The following is a 19,658-nucleotide window of genomic DNA, read 5'->3' on the forward strand; positions in this document are numbered from 1 at the left end:
ACATTGTAAATTTGTTTATTATCTCATGTAGCTTTGTTGTTGTTTTATCAGGATTTTCTAAATATAGGATCATTTCATCTACAAATAGTGGCAATTTTACTTCTTCCTTTCCATTTTGGATGCCTTATTTCTTTTTTGTTGCCTAATTGTGCTAGCTTGAACTTCCAGCCTAATGTTGATTGACTAGCTGTAGTGACAGTGGGCATCCTTGTCTAGATCCCGATCTTAGAGAGAAAACTTTCAGGCTCTCACCATTAAGTATGATGTTAGCTTATATGTTTTTTATCATATTGAGGGATTTTCCTTCCTTCTTTTTGAAATGTTTCTGTTATGAAACAATGATAGATTTTGTCACATGGTTTTCCACCATCAATTGATATGATCATGTGATTTTTTCCCTATAGATTTGTTATCATGGTATATTACATTAATTGATTTTCTTGGCATGAACCACTCTGCATACCTGGGATAAAACCCACTTGGTCATGGCATATAATTCTTTTAATATCCTGTTGAATTTGATTTACAAGTATTGTGCTGAGATTTTTACATCTATATTTATTAAAAAGATTGTTGTATAAAAAGAGATTGTTGTATAATTTTCTTGCCTTATAGCATCTTTGGCTTTGATATTAGGGTGAGCTAGGTTTCATAGAATGAGTTAGGTAGCTTTCATGCCGCTTCAGTTTTTTTTTTTTTTTTGAAGAGCTTGAGCAGGATTTGTACTCATTCTTTTTTGAATGCTTGGTAGAATTCACATGTAAAGCCATCTGGTCCTGGACTTTTCTTTATTGGCAGGTTGTTTTCTTTTTTCTTTTTGATATGTTTTTCCCCAAGCCATTTTATGTTTATATTTTCACAGTGAAATGCTCAATCTGAAATGCTGTGTAGGTCCTTTGCTTTTAAGTCAAAGTATATATCAAAAAAAAAAACAGGTTCTTTGCTCCTAAGTATTGCTATTTGTCTGAAGGACTTTACAAATTCAGACTTTGGCCTCACAGGGTATAATCAATAACTGTGACCCCAGGACAGAAAAGGTTTGGTGAGAACAAATGGAGTATTCATTATCAGTTGAATGAATGGTCCAGGTATAGCCATTCCTGACATGCAAAGTTCACAGCTTAAGACATTGCACGAGAAATTCAGCTGATTGGGTTGCTTTTTCAAACAGGACTTAAAACAAAGCCAGTCCAGAGACTCTTACCAGTGTTGTCTTGAAAACCAGCTACAGAAACCTACTACAATCACTTCATCAGAAAGAGGCATTCGGGGATCTATTTGCAAAGACTGGAACGGTTGCTGCAAAAAAAATGTTTTGATAACTTTTGAGTCCTTAATTACTAAACATGAGACTGGAGTCAATCCTGACACTGCCATGATTGCTGAACATGAGGCTGGGGTCAATTCTATATCCAGGGTCAAAAACTCCTGGAGTGAGACAAGTTGGTCTATCATCAACCAATAGCTCCTCTTTCTAAAAGGTCTGGGTCTGTCCTTTTAGCAGTGTTGGTGATTTGGTCTGGGTCTGTAGTTAGATAATAGACTTCTACAAATACCTCCTGGTCCTCTGGTCCTCAAACTCACAATACTGTAAATTCCACAGTGCTGACATCATCCTCACAAGCATATGTGTTATAGGAATCTTCACATACACAGTCTGGGAAACACTGAGCTACTCCCAGAGTCATGGAAGGACATGTTGGTTTGGTGACATTTTGGCCTTCTTGGTATTCCACCAGAACATCTGATCATCAGGTCAGATTACTGGCACCTCTCAAAATGGGAAATAAAGACATCCCAACAATGTGTACTTATTCAGGTTATGGCCAGCAATGTCCAAAATATTAGGACCAAGTCACTGTTGCCAACGAGCATCTTGCTTGTTTGATTTGATTTGGTTCCAGATCTGCAAACCCAAAGAACTTTGATATAAAACTCATATAGCTGTTTTTGTCTGTTGGCTGTGAAAGCTACCGTATGTGATAGCCATTGTCTGATGTATAAAAGATGTGTTATTGAGAACCCTCTTGGACTCCAGTGTCTTTACCAGTTTCTCCATATAGCCATCAACTGAGAGTAGAGTCTGCCACCTTCCTCTAAATGCATTTATCTAAAAACTGTAATGAATAAGTTATTGGGGTCTTGGCTTGTTTAATTAACCAGTGCTTGTTTGTTCCATGGATGTTGAAGTTCTTGTTTCTTGGAGTAAAGTCATTCTGGAAGCTCTTCTGATTCTGAGTTGCAGCTGTCCAATGTGAATGAGGAGTGGAGTGGTGAACATCGTGAAGAACGGTAGAGTTTGATTATAGTTGGGGAAGTCCAAGGAGACATTAGCCAAAATGTGTCAGGTAGTCCACACTGTAATTTTCACTGTGCTTCCATGCCTTCTCATTGATAGAGAGGGAATAATTATAGTACTTAGAATTCTTTTCCAAGGCATAGCAGTAACTCTAGGCCAGAGAAACATGTTCTAGTCCTCCTGCATCCAGAGCTCCATACTCATTTAGGTATTTTCCAGCAAAAATAGGTTTGATAACCACACATTGATCTGAGACTTGCTGGGAAACTATTTGGTTCTTGGATCTTCTGCTATAATTTACTATGGCAGTTTCCTTGTAAAATGTTGTCAACAATGTGATGATTATGTGGGTATTTCCCCGTCAGTATCCTGGCTCGGCTGGGGCAGCAAAGAGCACTTGGCACGTAAGTACTGGAGAAAGTCACTCCATCTCTCCAGTGAGGGCCTTGGTTTTCTTTAGTGGTGTTATGCCATGAGTGCCTCATCCTGGTTGTTGGTGAATAGCAGCACCACATTGGGCCTATGAGTGCCCACTGCCCCTCTGAAACCCCCAGGTAGCCATCAAGCAACAGTGGTACCAGAGCTAGCTGCAGCTCCTGCTGGCTGGCAAGTATTGGGGATCGCCATGCCAGGGCCCACCTGGAGCTTGAGGCAAGAGCTGCATGGCAGACAGGGCTCCTGGAGAATGCCAGGACAAGTCAAGGGATATACAGATTGGTGGAGGGCGAGAGGCAGATGAGTTGCAAGATTGGCAGTAGGTTTTGATGACTGATTCAATTTCTTGTGATTGATTTGTTGAGGTCTTTTGTTTCTTCTCAAGTCACTGTAGCTGGTTCATATGTTTCTAGGAAGTTGTCCATTTCACCTAAGTTGTCTAATTTGCTTGAATACAGTTGTTCATATATTAACCTCTTCTTTGGTGTACCTTCTGTGCTGGTTTGAAATTGTTACATACCCCAGAAAAGCCAAGCTCTTTAAAAAAAAAAAATTTTTATTGTATGATATATATACAAAAAAGCAATAAAATTTAAAGTACATTTTAATAGGTAGTTATAGAATAGATTCAAAGTTTTGCGTGGGTTACAGTTCCACAATTTCAGGCTTTTTTCTTCAAGCTGCTCCAAGATACTGAACACTAAAAAGAAATATCAGTATAATGATTCAGTAGTCATACTCATTTGTTACATCCTGACTACTCTGTTGTAATACCTCCTTCTTCTTTGATGCTTCTCCCAGTCTTTTCTCTTTTCAGTTTTTGCCTCATGTATTTTGGAGCATTCTGGCTCAGTGCATAAATATTTATGATTGTTATGTCTTCTTGTTGAATTGTTCCTTTTATTAATAAATAGTGTCCTTCTTTGTCTCTTTTAACTGGTTTACATTTGAAGTCTAATTTGTTGGATATTAGTATAGCTACTCCTACTCTTTTCTGATTGTTATTTGCATGAAATATCTTTTCCCAACCTTTCACTTTCAATCTATGTTTATCCTTGGCTCTAAGTTGTGTTTCCTGTAGACAGACAGCATATAGATGGGTCCTGTTTTTTAATCCATTCTGCCAGTCTGTGTCTTTTGATTGGGGAATTTAATCCATTAACATTTAGTGTTATTACTGTATGGGTAGTACTTTCTTCTACCATTTTATAGATTTTATATGTCATATGTAATTTTTCTTTTTTTACCTTTACTGATAGTCTTCATTTCTACACTCTTCTACACACCTTTCTCTCCTGTCTTTTCATTTCTGCCTCTAATGCTCCCTTCAGTATTTCTTGCAGAGCCAGTCTCTTGGTTACAAATTCTCTCAGTGATTTTTTTGTCTGAAAATGTTTTAATTTCTCCCTCATTTTTGAAGGACAATTTTGCTGAATATAGAATTCTTGGTTGGCAGTTTTTCTCTTTTAGTAATTTAAATATATCATCTCAATGTCTTCTTGCCTCCATGGTTTCTGCTGAGAAATCTATGCATAGTCTTATTGGGCTCTTCTCCCAGTCTTTAGGCATATTTGGGCTATGCCCATTCCAACTTTTCCACATTAAAATGGAGTGTTGACAGTGTGGGATGGGGGTTGGAACTGGTTGATGTTTTTGGAGATACTGATACCTCTGGGTTTCAGGTATTATCTAGCCTAGAAACCATCTGAATGTTTTAGGTTTCTGAAAAGTAAACTTAGTGTGTGAAACTTTTCTAGAATCTCAGGTAAAGCCCTAGATGTTCTTTAGGGTTAGCAGGAGTGATGTTGGTTGGAGTTCGGCAAACCATGGCAATTAGCAATGTTTAGCTTAAACTTGCATAAGAGTAACCTCCAGAATAGCCTTTTGACTCCATTTGAACCCTCTTAGCGACTGATACCTAATTTTGTTATATTTGTTTCCCCACTTTTGATCTGTAAGGCATTGTTGATCTTACAGTGCCAGGGCCAGGCTCATCCCTGAATGTCATGTCACAGTTAGGGGAAGAGGGTTGTGATTTTCCTTGCAGATTGGGCTTAGAAAGAGAGAAGGCTGCATTTGAGCAACAAAAGTCATTTCCTTGAAGCAACTCTTTGGCATATTTATAGGTAGTCTTAGCTTCTCTGCTACAAAAATAAATTTTGTAAAGTTGAGCCTCAATGAACATCTTGTGCTCCTTTATCCATGGTATAGACAGATGAGTGAAAAAATAAGGACAAAAAAGTGAATAAATAATGGGGTGGTGGTAGAATAAAGGGTAAAAAAAAATTGGACAAATTGCAGTAGTAGTAACCAGTGAGTGGGAGGGATAAGGGGTATGGGATGTATGGCTTTTTCTTTTTATTTCTTTTTCTGGAGTGATGCACATGTTCTAAAAATGATCATGGTGGGTGATGAATACACAACTATGTGATAATATTGTCAGCCATTGATTGTATAGTTTGGTTGGACTGTGGTGTGTGAAGATATCGCAATAAAAATATATATAAAAAGAATCAGTCTGTCAGTGAGTTTGGGCTAGAATTAGTGACAGATTCATAGATATATTTTTCTTTTACTATTAATTTATTACTTAATTGCAGAGTGAGTAAAGATAATACCAGTTGTTTTAGCTTTGTTGACATTTGCTTTGGGCTTAGTATGGTCAATTTTTAGAAATGTTACATGTGTTCTTCAGAGATTAAGTGTTCTCTGGTCTTTGGGAGCAATGTTTTATGTATGACCATTGAATCCAGATTTTTAATTATGTAAGTTCAGCATTGGTTAACCTTACTGAGTGTTACCTTCTTGACCTGTCAATTAACAGGAAAGGTGTGCTAAAATATTCATTAGGATGGTGATTTTGTTAATTTTTTTAAATTGTTCTGTCAAATTTTGCTTAACATATTTTGAATTTTTATTATTATGTCACACAAGGCTTAATAGTCCTGAAAAATTGAACCTTTTATCAGTTTTAAAAAAAATCAATTTCTTGGCTTATTTTTGACCCCTGTGTGCTTCATGTTAAGTCAACAATTTTTTTGCGAGAGCTGTGTGGATTTTCTAGAATTTTATACAAATGGAAGTATGTGATTCCTTTGTGTACTTTTTTTTTCTTTATTAGAGAAGTAGGTTTATAGAACAATCATGTATTAAATACAGAATTTACATGCTGTACTCAAACACCAGTACCTTGCTTCGGGGTGGAATATTTGTTACAGCTGATGATACCATATTTTTATAATTATACTATTAGCTGATGTCTATAAACCAACTGAAGGTTTGCTATTTCTGTATTTTAGTTTCATCAATTTTATTTTTAGTTTTTATTCTTTTACTATATGTACAGTCGAACATTTTCCCAATTAATCACTTTCAGATCTTTATTTCATTGTTGTTAGTTGTGTTCACAGTGTTGTGCTGTTATCACCACCATCCGTTAAAAAACGTTTCCATCATTTCAGATAAGGAATCTGTACATTGTAAGCCTTAATTTTCCATTCCCTATCTCAACCCTCTCACCTATATTCTAGATTCTGATTCCTTGAGTTGCTTATTCTAATTATTTCAAATTAGTGAGATCATACAATATTTGTCCTTTTATGTCTATTTTATTTCACTAAACGTGGGGTCTTCAAAGTTCATCCTTGTTGTTTCGTGTATCAAGACTTCATTACTTTTTACAGCTCAATAATATTCCATCATGTGTATATACCACATTTTATTTATCCATTTATCCGTCGATAGACACTTGGATTGCTTTCTTCTTTTGGTAATAAGTAGTGAATAATGCCGGTATGCATGTCAGTGTTCAAATATATGTTCAAGTCCCTGCCTTCAGTTCTTTTGGGTTTATACCAAGTAGTGGGATTTTTGGGTCATATGATATTTCGATACTTAGCTTTCTAAGTCTATGCCAAACTGTCTTTGACAGTGGCTGCACCATTTTACATTCCTGTTGGCAATGAATGAGTGTTCCTGTTTCTTCACATCTTCTCCAACACCTATTTTTTTCTATTTTGGTAAATAGCAGCCATTCTAATGTGTTTAAATTGACATCTCCTTTTGGCTTCGATTTGCATTTCCCTCATGCTTAATGATGCTGAACATCTTTTCACGTGCTTTATATGTGCCATTTCTGTGACTTCTTTGGAGAGATGTTGTTTTGGTTTGCTAATGGTGCTTGGAATGCTGTATTCTAGAAATGGGTTGGCTTTTACAAAGGGGATTTATTAGGTTACAAATCTATAGTTCTAAGGCCATGAAAATATCCAAATAAAGGCATCAACAAGAGGATACCTTTACTCAAGAAAGGCCATTCATGCCCGGTGTTTCTCTGTCACATAGGAAAGCACATGGTGACATCTGCTTGCCATTTGTTCCCAGTTTTGTTGCTTTTAGCTCCTAGTTCATTGGCCTCCTTTCTGAGCCTGTGTCTGTCTCCAAGCATCTGCTCTCTGTGTTGGCTCTCCAAGCGTCTGTCTGCTTTCTCCAAAATGTCTCCCTCTTGAAGGACTCCACTAAGCTAATTAAGACCCACCTTGAATGGGCAGGGTCATATCTCCACGGAAGCAACCTGATCAAGTTGTCCCACCACCCACAACAGGTTTGCACTCACAAGCTTAAACTGGAAGAACATGGCTTTTCTGGGGAATATAGCAGTTTAAAAGCACAAATGTCTTCTGTTCAAGTCTTCTGCCCATTTTTTTTTAATGTTTGTTTTTTGTGTGAAAAATAACATCCATACAAAAAAAAGCAATAAATTTCCAAAATAGAGCAGATTTTAAAGTTTGGCATGGGTTACAGTTCCACGATTTTTCAGTTTTGCTTCTATCTGCTCCAAGGCACTGCAGACCAAAAGAAATATCAATATATTGATTCAGCAGTCATATTCATTTGTTCAATCCTATCTTCTCTATTATACTCTTCCTTCTCTCTCTCCTTTTTTTTTTAAAATCATGTATACACGAAAAAGCAATAAATTTCAGAGTACTTTGCAACGGTTAGTTGTAGAAGAGATTTCAGAGTTTGTATTACAATTCCACAATTTTAGGTTTTTATTTCTAGCTGCTCTAAGGTAGTGGGAACTAAAAGAAATATCAATATACTGATCAGTATTCGTACTCATTTATTAAACCTGACCTTCTCTGTATAATTCCACCATTACCTTTGATCTTTCTCTCACTCTCTTTTACCCATTTTTAATTGGGCTGTTTGTCTTGTTAAGTTGAAGGCTTTTTAAAATATATATTCTGAATATTAAGCCTTTATTGCATATTTGCGTATGTGGTTTCCGATTATTTTCTCCCATTGAATAGATTTTTATTTTTGTGGTAAAATCCTTTGAGGTGCAAGAGTTTTTCATTTTGATGAGATCCCATTTATCTGTTTTTTCTTTTGTTTATACTTTGGGTATAACATTTAGGAAACCATTGCCTGATACAAGTCATGAAGATGATTCCCTTTGTTTTCTTTTAAGAATTTGTTAGCTTAGTGTCTTAGATGTTAATCTTTGTTCCATTTTGGGTTGTTTTTTTATATGCTGTGTGGTAAGGATCCTCCATTTTTTTCCCCCAAATTGCTATCCTGTTTTGTCTGCACCATTTTCTGAAGAGACTGTTCTTTTCTGGTTGAGTTGATTTGTCACCTTGTCAAATAACGGTTGGCCATAAAGCTGAGAGTTGATTTATGTGCTCTCAGTTCTATTCTATTGCCTTATATGTTGGTCCTTGTGTTAGTACCATGCTGTTTTGATTACTGTGGCTCTGTAATGAGTTTTAAGATTTGGAAGTGTGAGTCATTCTTCTTTTTTAAGAAGGCTTTAGCTATTCATGTCTCCTTACCCTGATTGGCTTTTCCATTTTTGCAAAGAAGGTTGTTGGAATGTTGATTGAGAATACATTGAATCTATAAATTGCTTTGGGTAGAATTGACATCTTAATGATATTTAGCCTTCCAGTATATGAACATGGAATGTCCTTTTATTTATTTACCTTGTGTTCTAGTTTGCTAGCTGCTGGGATGCAATATACCAGAAACGGAATGGCTTTCTAAAGAAGGAAATTAATGGGTTGCTAGTTTACAGTTCTAGGTTTGAGAAAATGTCCCAATTAAAACAAGTCTATAGAAATGTCCAATCAAAGGCATCCAGGTAAAGATACCTTGGTTCAAGAAGGCCGATGAAGTTTAGGATTTCTCTCTCAAGTGAGAAGGCACATGGTGAACACAGTCAGGGCTTCTCTCTCGGCTGGAAGGGCACATGCAAGGACGGCGTTATCTGCTAGCTTTCTCTCCTGACTTCTGGTTTCATGAAGTTCCCTGGGAGGTGTTTTCCTTCTTCACCTCCAGAGGTTGCTGGCTGGTGGACTCTCTGCTTTGTAGTGTTGCTCTCTCTGAAACTCTCATTCTCCAAAATGTTTCCTCTTTTATAGGACTTCAGAAACTAATCAAGACCCACTCAAATGGGTGGAGACATGTCATCCCCTAATCCAGTTTAACAACCATTCTTAACTAAATCACGTACGTCATCCAGGGAGATGATCTCATCACAGTTTCAAACACACAGCATTGAATAGAGATTAATCTACCTTTATGAAATGGGATTTATATTAAAACATGGCTTTTCTTAGGGGGCATACTTCCTTTCAAACCAGCACACCTCGTCTTTGATTTCTTTTAGTAGTGTTTCTAGTTTTCTGCATACCAGTGTTTTACATCTTGGGTTAGATTAATTTCTTTATATTTTATTGTTTTAGATGCTATTGTGAGTAGCATTTTTTTCTTCTGATTAATCATTACTTGTGTATAGAAACACTACTGGTTTTGGGGTGTTGATATTTTACCCCAGTACTGAATTCTTTTATTAGCTCCAAGAGCTTTGTTATAAAATTTTCAGTATTTTCTGTATATAGGGTCATATTATCTGCAGATAATAATAGTGCAGAAGTAAAATAGTTTTACTTCTTTCTTCCCAATTTGGATGCTTTTTTATCCAAAAAAAATGTATCCAGATTGATTGGAAGTTGCTTATCAAAAGACATCTTCAGTGACTGGCCTTGCCCACACCTGATCTTGGGAAGAGGAGTTTTATGTCAGTGGCCATACCCCATGGCATCCTGCCACTTTCTGCAAGTGTTAGTGACCTGTGGTGGAGAGAGCATATTTATTCTTCTTCCTGTAATTTCTCAGCTTTTCCTTACGCTATTCCCTGGAGTTCCAGAATAGTTGTTTCAGATTGTTTCTATCTGTGTAATAGTTGTTTTGGTAGAAGGACTGAGTCTTGGAACTCCCTACTCCATTATCTTCCCACAATCCTCTATGTAGCTTCTTTTACTCAGCATAATTATTTTGTGTTTTATCCATATTATTGCATGTATCAGTAATTCATTTATTTTTATTGTTGTATAGAATTCCATTATACAGATATACTGCAGTTTACCTGTTCATTTGTTGTTGGGTTGTTTCTTAATTTCAGGTTATTCCAAGTAAATAAAACTACATAATGTACCCTGTGCCCCATCTATTAAAAGGTTTTTCCAGTCAAGCTTGTGAAAACACTAACTATTCCTAACCCTGTATAAGCTCTGGGGATTATTTCCCTGCTTTTGCAGTAGATCTTTCTGTGACATGGGAATTTCCTTAAATTCACTGGTTAGTACTCAGTTGAAAATCGAGGGGGCGTAGTCAATGAAGATCTAGGAGTTTTTTCTCTGACTGCTGTACTCTAGCAATCTATCCTGTGAACTATTGCTTCTTTGACCTCCATTTACTCTCAGATCAGTCTTTATAATTTAGGAAGACAGTCAGGCTCCCCTTTGGTTTCTCTCTTCCTGTGCTGACACCTGGAAATTCTCTCTAGGTAACTGGGGCAGTTGTTGGGCTCACCTCTTTTATTTCTCCTTTCTCAGGGATTACTATTCTGTGATATCTGCTGTTCAGTATTTGAAAAGTCATTGTTTCACATATAGTTTCTGGAGTTTTAATTGTTTAAATGGCAGGAGGTAAATCTGGTCACTGATTGTAATCTTTGCCAAAAGTGGAATTGACCCTTTTCTTTTTCTGTAGTTTTTCCTTCCAATAATAATCTTGTTCTCCCAAGTATTAACAAGTTAATCATTTATTGAAAACTGTGAGGTCACATACTGGTATAATTAGAAAATAAAAACTTTTTGGTTCTGGCTATCTACTAACATTTGAGAGCTTGAATTACCAAAGTAGCATTAGCTGTGAGGGTTCTTCTTTATGCCTAGCAGTGTGATATAAGGCAGTCTGCCAAAGAACTGTTCTCCTACCCTCACCCCCATTGGCAGGTGCATGAAATCAAGTTTGAGAGTTAAGAATACTGTCCAGAGATAGCATATAATTAAATGTTAGATCCTTTGTGGAGATACTTTTTATTGCTCCCTGTGATAATTCATTTGTATTTCTTCATTCATTTGCTATTTATCTATTATTTGCCTACATGGTTGTATGCTAATATGGGTCATTTATGGTAATTTCAAGGGCTGTCAAAAGTTTTTTGGTTTTCTTTCTTTAGAACTTTTTACTATCTAATGAGTTTTATTTTCTGTAATCCAATTTCCCAGTTATTGTAGATCACTTTATTATTTATATCAATATTATAATCAAATATAACTTCTAGTGTTAACTGAAGCTATAAAGTGGTATAGCTCTCTTCATCATTTTTGTCACAATATTGTAGGGTTAGGAAGTTGTGGTTGTAGTTCTTTCAAGAGTCCCTATTATCTCTCCTTCCCCTGCTTCCCTGATCCTTTGTACTTGATATTAAGCTTGTGAATGATTGTTTGTATAATAACTTGTACATCAGCTTGTGTTTACTTTGTGTGTTTTCTTGGAGGTAACTTTTACTTTCACTATCAAGCAGGAAACTCCATTTAGCTGTTTCTTAGCCACTAAATTTTTAGATGATACTCAGTCACTTAACTTTCTTGTCACCCATTCCAGATTTAAAACTTGAGGTGGGGAAGGCTGAGGCAGGGGGATAGTATTTGTTGTAAAGTATGAAGTGTTGAAATATCTAAAAGGTAACAGATAGCATTATTTTTGTCTCCAGGGCAATGTATATTATTTTATATTTCACCTTTGAAACAAAACCATTGATTACATTTGTTCTTCTTAATTGGATTATAGGCTTTTTATGGAAATTCTCAATGACTGTTCTGATGTGGATGAGATTAAATTCCAAGAAGATGGTTCTTGGTGTCCAATGAGACCGAAGAAAGAAGCTATGAAAGTATCCAGCCAGCCGTGTACAAAAATAGAAAGTATGTGCAGAGTGATAGCAGAGAGCAAAACACTGAGACGCACACAATTATTTAAGCTTTGGCAACTAGAACTGTGTTGGAGCTCAGTTTACCAACTGTCCTTTGATCACCAGTTACATATGTAATTTCCTCCAAATGATTTTTTTTTCTTTAAGAATTGTGCTGAAATTTATACCATCTTATCATAAGTTCTTTCATAGCATATTTGTAATTTGTAAAGTAAATGAAGCTATCTCCTACAGTTGTTTTAATGTATGGTGGTTGTTACAAAATGCAAAGTTAAAAGTGACATTTCTATGGATAGTTTTTCAGAATTGCTTTTATGGTACCTGTTGGGGACACCCCAGGTGGAGGTGTGGTTAGAAAGACTGCATCATCCATTAATGGAGGTAGGCGGGTGTATTGTAGCTTAGTTGCTAGGAAATGGAGCAAATTATTTTCTTAGATTCTTTTGTGGAAAGGAATTTGACCATTGCTTTGGTTTCTTAGGATGAATACTCAGACTTCAACTTCCTGTACCTCTTCACATTGGGCAGACAAGGGGAAAGGGGGAAATAAGGGTAATTTGAATAATTACAAACAGGTGTTGTATATATGTTATATTTAACAATAAAAAATGTTTTAAAAAAACCCTTAGGTAAACTTTTGTTGTATTAAATACTCATTGCATTTGAGTTTTGTTCTAATATTATTTGAAGTTCTAATAACGTAATGAATAATAAGTTTTAGTGTGAGAAGAGAGGAAAATATAGAAGGATTTATATTAATATCAGTATTCCCCTATGGTACTTAAGAGCAAGCAGTGTTTGCCTGAGCTTTAAGAAAAACAGAGAATGAGTTAGTTGATTAGTTACTGTTTCGTTTCCATTGTCAACTACCTTTCGTTTTCTACTGAATAGATTATAGGGATTATGAATTGAATATGAGTTAACATATGATGTGTGAGACTATTATAATGGACAGAAAAGCAAACCAGGCAGTCAGTAGATAGTTGATAAGAAAAGCTTTAAATGGCCGAAAAATTTAGGTAAGAAGTTTGGCTTTTTCACCTCATCAAGTTGAAAAATTTGATGACATTCTGAAGAGTCTATATATGCTTTGACATGAGCATGAGTGTGTTGATAGAATGGAAGTATCTCATTCTGACTTAACTGTACCACATGTCTGAGAATTCAGACCAGTGCCACATACTTTTGCCTAGGGCAGAGACCAGTTAGTCCTCTTAAGCTCTAGACGTCAGCTCTAGACGTCTGTTTGTAAGATGGCAGATTGAGCAGTAGGAGCCATACAAATCCATCAGTGCTAATGGAGAGATAACTTACAGCATCCTATCCTGTCTGAAGAAGACTTTCACCCTTGGTCAAAAATAGAGCTCAGCCTGAGTCCCTAGGGAAGCAGTCATTTTACTGTCAGACATCTGGACTTAGGAGCTGATGTTAGACCATGGAACTGAGTATGTGATTTCACTGGCTCTGTATCACCACAGATGTGCTCTTGTGGCTAGACAAACTAGAATTAGTTTGTATTACATCTTTGATGTTTTTTCTTGTTTCCCTACATGCAGCTTCTACTGTCCTCAGTAAGCCATGCTCAGTGACTGTAGCCAATGAGGCAAACAAGAAGAAAGTGGATGTAATTGATCTAACAATAGAAAGCTCTTCTGATGAAGAGGAAGACCCTCCTGCCAAAAGAAAGTGCATCTTTATGTCAGAAACACAAAGCAGCCCAACCAAAGGGTTTGTTAATTTATAGTTCACTATTGTTCATTACACTTGCAGCTAACTATTCTTGGGATAGTTTTTAAAGTCTCTTTGAGAATTTCTACAGCCATAGAATACTATTTTAATTTGAAAGTAGTTTTTTTTCAAGCAATCATGTTTATAGGAAGCAAATTTTGATAAAGAATATATTCTTTGGGAATTGAAAATTTGAGTTCTTTCCATGTCTAAATATTTATTTCATACTTGACACCTTTAGTCTTATTTTTGAACTTAAAGGAGTAAATTTAGCATCTCAGACAACCATGAGGAAGCCTGGTATAATGGAGTTTGGAATTTGGAATTTGACAAATATGAATTCCAGTTCTGGTACCACTGCCCACTCGATCTGTGATCATGGATGAAATATTTATTTGAGATTCCTTTTTCTGCTTTGTAAAATGGAATTAATAATGTCTACATCTTAGGATTATTGTCACATCTCAATGAGAGTGAAATAATTTAACTTCAGTGTCAGCTCATGGTAGCTTCTCAATAAAAATGGATTCCCTTCCTTTATCAGCCTCTCGATATCAGCAAAAATCGATGTAAATACATCCTAGAAGGTATTTTTTATATTTTTTTTGGGCATTGTATATTTTGTTTGGTCTATAGAAGGTATTGTGCATATAGTGAATGACAAGTCTGAGTTCACTAGATGGTTCTTACAGAGAGATTTTGGAACCTACAGGGAATTCTCCTGACATCTCATGAATATATTGCTTTAAACATGGGTGTGACAGTCTTGTCTCTTTGGACTCTCAGTGCACTTTTCTAACAGATTTATTGGGGTATAATTTACATACCATAAAATTCACCCGTTTTAAGTATGCAATTGCAGTGATTTCAGTAAATCTGTGGCATGGTACAGTCATCATCACAGTTTAGTTGTAGAACATTCCCAGCACCTCAGATTTCTCTTGTGTTTGTTTGTAGTTAATCCCTACTTCCAAATCTAGGCAACCATTGATATTCTTTTCATGTTTATAAATTTACCTATTGTAGACATTTTATATAGATGGAATCATATTCTCACTGCAGTTTTGCAACATTCTTTTTCATAGTTACCTTTAAAATTAGGAGAAAGCAAACATTTTGAGCTGTCTTCTTCACTGTTAGAATACTTATATTTCGAGATACAATTTATATTTCCAGATATAATTTATACATAATAGGGAGAACATATCTTTCTTTTAATTTTTTACCCATTTAATCAGAATTGGATTTTTTTAGTGGGACAGAATATGAGAAAAGTGTTTGGCTTTTTTCCTGACATGATTATTTATTATTTCTTTGAGATGATTTGGTTTGGCATGTCTAGAATGTAAAATATAAAAGAAAATATGTTTTTGAAATGTTTACTAGAGTGGTATGAATCAGAGTAATGAATACTTAGTTGTGATATTTCCAGATTTTACTCTCTAATGATATCCTTCAGAATATGCTGGAAAGAATGGGTTGCACAGTTCTATACTTGGGTGAATGCATGCCAGGTTGAAGGATTGTGTATAGTGATTCTGACTCATGAATTAATGTGGTTTTGGAGGGTATCTCTGGTGGCATGCCGCAAGGGGTCTACCTCTGCCTGTCCCTTTACCACATATTTAAATAGTTGATAAGGACATGAAACTGGAGGGATGCCAAATAGAGGAGTGATGAAATCTGAAATGACCTCAGCATGCAGAGGAATAGGGATAGTTCACATCTGCAGTTAACAATCATAGAGATAAATGTAAGGCCTCTCTATCTAGGCTAAAAAGAAAAACAGTAAGGCGCCCCCTCCCCCCATCTAGGTAATAAGAGAAAAACAGTAACTAACATTGTAAGGTGGAAATTTGTTAGTAAACCAGCAACACATGAAAGTTTTGGTTTTAAAATGTCTTATTAATTGTAACTACCCAGCTCATTCCATGAAGTCAACATAACTCTTAACACCCAAATTAGATTGATGAAACACCCATATGGAAAAACCCTTTTGAAAAAGGACCATATAGAAACATAAATGAAAAGTCTCAATTCAATATTTGGAAATCATTTAATTATATATTAAAACAACATCTACTACCTCCAAATAGAGTTTATCCTAGAAATACTTTAATATTAGGAAATATTAATTTTAAATTTAATATTATTTTAATATTAATGATTTGAAGTGGTAACCAGTTAAGTCAGTTTGTTCTTAGGCAGCTTTAAAAGAAGCATACTGTCCAAGATATAGATCATCCCAGTTTTGTTCCGTTTTGGGCTAGATGCCTCTCACTAAGCATTGTGGCCAGCACTGGTCATCCAGATGGGCATTAACGAGTGAATGCAGCCAGAGGAGGAAGCCCAGGTGGTGAACAGTGGAGACTGTCATACGGATGAATGAAGATAATCCAGGAGAAGAGAATATGTACCTAGCTACTTTGTAGTTCTTAAAAGGGAGCCATTGACTACCAGGATTAAGTTTATTCTTTGTCATAACATTCAACAGATCTAGGTCCAATGGAAGAAAGAGAAGTGGAAAAACTTTCTATTGGAGCTTTTCAACACTAAAGAAAGTTGATGTTTTGCGCTAAAATCATATTTTCTCTGTGAAGATAGACTGGATTCTACCTGTCACTGTAATAGTGAAGACTTATGTTTTAGTTATATTACCTCTCTAATCCCTTTCACATCTTAGGTTTTTGTGATTTTCAGAATTTAGGCTTTTGTGATTTTGTTTCTGATTATCATTTTCATATCCCCTTGGGTGGCTCAACCAGAATTTTTATGGTTTTCTTCTGCTGTGTAAGTTTAACATGTGTATTCTAGATCAATGATAGAGTAAGCAAATGAGAAAAAGTAGACAGTGAGAAATCAAGAAAAGGTTAATTTACAGTCCATAAGTTTGAACAGATACATTTTTTAATATTTTTATTGAGAAATCTTCACACATACAGTCCATACATGATATACAGTGACTCACAATATCATCACATAGTTGCATGTATTCATCATGATCATTGTAGAACATCTGAATCATTCCAAATAAAGAAACAGAAAGAAAAAAGAAAAGACTCATGCATCCCTTAGTTCTTACCCTCCCTGTCATTGACCACTAGTATTTCAACCCACTGAATTTTTGCTTTTACCCCTCATCCCCCCTATTATTTATTTATTTATTTTCTTCATTTTTTAACTCATCTGTCCATACCCTGGATAAAAGGAGCATTAGGCACGAGGTTTTCATAATCACACGGTCACATTGTAAAAGCTATATAGTTATGTGGTCGTCCTCAAGAAGGAAGGCTATTGGAACACAGCTCAGTAGTTTCAGGTATTTCCCTCCAACCATTCCAATACATCATAAACTCAAAAGAAATATCTATATAATGCATAAGAATAACCTCCAGGATGATCTCTTGACTCTGTTTGAAATCTCTCAGTCACAGAAACTTCATTTTGCTTCATTTCTCCTTCTTTTTGGTCAAGAAGGCTTTCTTATAATCCCATGATGCTGGGTTCTGATTCATCCTGGGAGTCCTATTCTATGTTGCCAGGGAGATTTACACCCCTGAGAGTCATGTCTCATGTAGCGGGGAGGCCAGTGAGTTCACTTGTTTTGAGTTAACTTAGCGAGAGAAAGGCCACATCTGAGCAACAAAAGAGGTTCTCTGGGGGTGACTCTTAGGCATAATTATAAGTAGGCTTAGCTTCTCCTTTGCAGGCATAAGTTTCATAGGGGCAAGCCCTAAGATTGAGGGCTCAGCCTGTTTAATTGGTTGTCCCCACTGCGTGCAAGAATATCAGGAATTGCCCAGATGGGGATGTTTAATAGTTCCACTTTCCTCCCCAGTCCCCCAAAGGGACTTTACAAATACTTTTATTTCTCTGCCCAAATTACTCTGGGATATATCTCAGCATCACACTAACCACATCACACAAACAGGATCTCATGCCCTATTCAGGATTCCATGAACAGCTATTTTTTTTTAGTAGTTGTATTGTTTTACTAAAAGTGATTCTTATAAACAGTATTTTACAAAGCACCAAAAAGAAAGCAAAAAGCATACTACCAAGAGATAACATCACTGTTACCATTTTAATGTCTGTCCTTCTAGCTCCTTCCCTGCGAACTACTCTAGTGTTTATTTGCAATCATATAATACCTGCCTTTCTGTAACCTCTTTGAAGGAAAATTTCTTATTATTTCCATGTGATACAAGTTGGTTAAACTTGTAATAATAGGATAAATGACCTCTTTCTGAAAAACATAGTTTTTATCCAGAACAGTTATGCTTGACTAATTATACTTGTGTAAGGTGTTATGTCATTAAGAAGAAACTGGTACATTAAGACTTTTAGAGAATCTCTGATCTTTTTCTATGTTAAAAGATGATTTTAAATATTATGCCTCCAACCCATCCCCTGGAGTAATTGATTGCTTTGTCCTTTATAAAGAGGTTTTCAAAGTCAGGAAACAGAGTTGGGGAAAATATTTGTCTCTGGATTAAGAGCCATTAGGAATTGATGATAAAATTGGATCTCCTTTAAATTTGTATGATCACAAAGTAGGAACACGCAATGAATTTCAAGGTAATGAATAAAAATTCCAGTTATAGAACTGTCAACCCATTTCCAGGTACCTCAGTATGGGCCAACTATGATGAATGCATGCAATTCCCTGATGAGTACACAATCTAGAATTCTAATATTTGCTATCTAGCAGCATTCCACCAGATTTACTTTTGTGTCCTTCTATTATGGGTATTAGCTATAAATTTAAAAATAAATAGTATACACATGCATAATATATACATAATGCCTCTATGTGTGCTTGCCCCAATCCTAGTACAAGTTTTAAAAGCTTTTAAAAAATTATTTTTATTAACTTAAAGCATCATATTTGAACACTGCTAATTCCACCAGACATATCCATTTACATTTCTCCACAGCCAATGTTATTCCATACCTATAAATACATCTATTTTTTGCATAGGCTTTAAAATCATTTTTACCTATCTGAATGTGATCTTTGTGAAGATTCTGATAAAAACAAAAATCTCCTAATAGTATAGAATTTGATAATCCTAACAACCAACTGTTTTAGCCATTCTTTATAGAATTGAATTTTTGTTAATGCTTGCAACATTCCAGTAATAGTAATTAACTAACACTAAGTAGTTTAGTTTTTCAGATATTTGCTGAGGTTATGGACATTGATTTAATAACTTCTATTCCCATTGGATTTTGGCATTTTTGCATGCTGTGTCTGTCAACACTTTGGTATTGGAGGAATGAGAAATAGTTATTTTTAATCATTCAAAGTAAAGTTTCAGTTTGTTAGATGAACAGAACATAATGCAATGATTAGGTATTGTTAAGGTGATAGTGTGATTGGACATGGACCTGACTCCTCCACAAATTTAAGAAAAGGGGCCGAAAGAGGAAAGTGAGTTTTGTTGTTGTTGTTTCCTATAAACGTGGTCAAAGTTAAAGAGTCAATTCACGATCAAGACAAAAGAAAATCTCTGCAGTATTAACTATGAAAGGAAGTTGTGGGTGGGTAAGAAGGCATTGTCTTTTTCTTATAAACCAGAAATTTTTCTTTTAGTTTCTACTAATGGCACTGAAGAAGTGATAGAGTAAATGTACTTATAAATAGGAAACTTTAAAAATAAATTAAATCACGTTTATTTTTTGTTGTTGTTTTTGAAAGTTTGCCTCTTGGGTGGTATGAGGGTGACTCAATGACAGAATTCTCGCCAACCATGCCAGAGACCTGGGTTCGGTTCCCAGTACCTGCCCATGCAAAAAAAAAAAAAAGTTTGCCTCTTAACATTAAAAAAGACATTATGATATGATATATGAGGCAGCCAGAATAATTAGAGCCACTTTTTTAGCTTCTTCCCTAGCATTAACATG

General features: G+C 35.7%; 1 protein-coding gene and 1 pseudogene across 11 annotated transcripts in view; one reads left to right on the forward strand and one right to left on the reverse strand.

Annotated features, from left to right (window-relative positions):
* PIAS2 (protein inhibitor of activated STAT 2) overlaps positions 1-19,658 on the forward strand; it is a 189,476-nt gene that overhangs the window by 115,775 nt on the left and 54,043 nt on the right. For all 11 annotated transcript variants that reach the window (XM_077135545.1, XM_077135542.1, XM_077135540.1 and 8 more), the window contains 2 exons: positions 11,882-12,015; positions 13,580-13,751. In XM_077135545.1, the coding sequence (XP_076991660.1) occupies positions 11,882-12,015; positions 13,580-13,751 (306 nt within the window). The remainder of the gene's footprint in view (positions 1-11,881; positions 12,016-13,579; positions 13,752-19,658) is intronic.
* Positions 1,334-2,963, reverse strand: LOC143662747 (N-acetylglucosamine-6-sulfatase pseudogene; annotated as a pseudogene).

Source organism: Tamandua tetradactyla, chromosome 18 (genome assembly GCF_023851605.1).
Source record: "Tamandua tetradactyla isolate mTamTet1 chromosome 18, mTamTet1.pri, whole genome shotgun sequence".
Classification (NCBI taxonomy): Eukaryota; Metazoa; Chordata; class Mammalia; order Pilosa; family Myrmecophagidae; genus Tamandua; species Tamandua tetradactyla.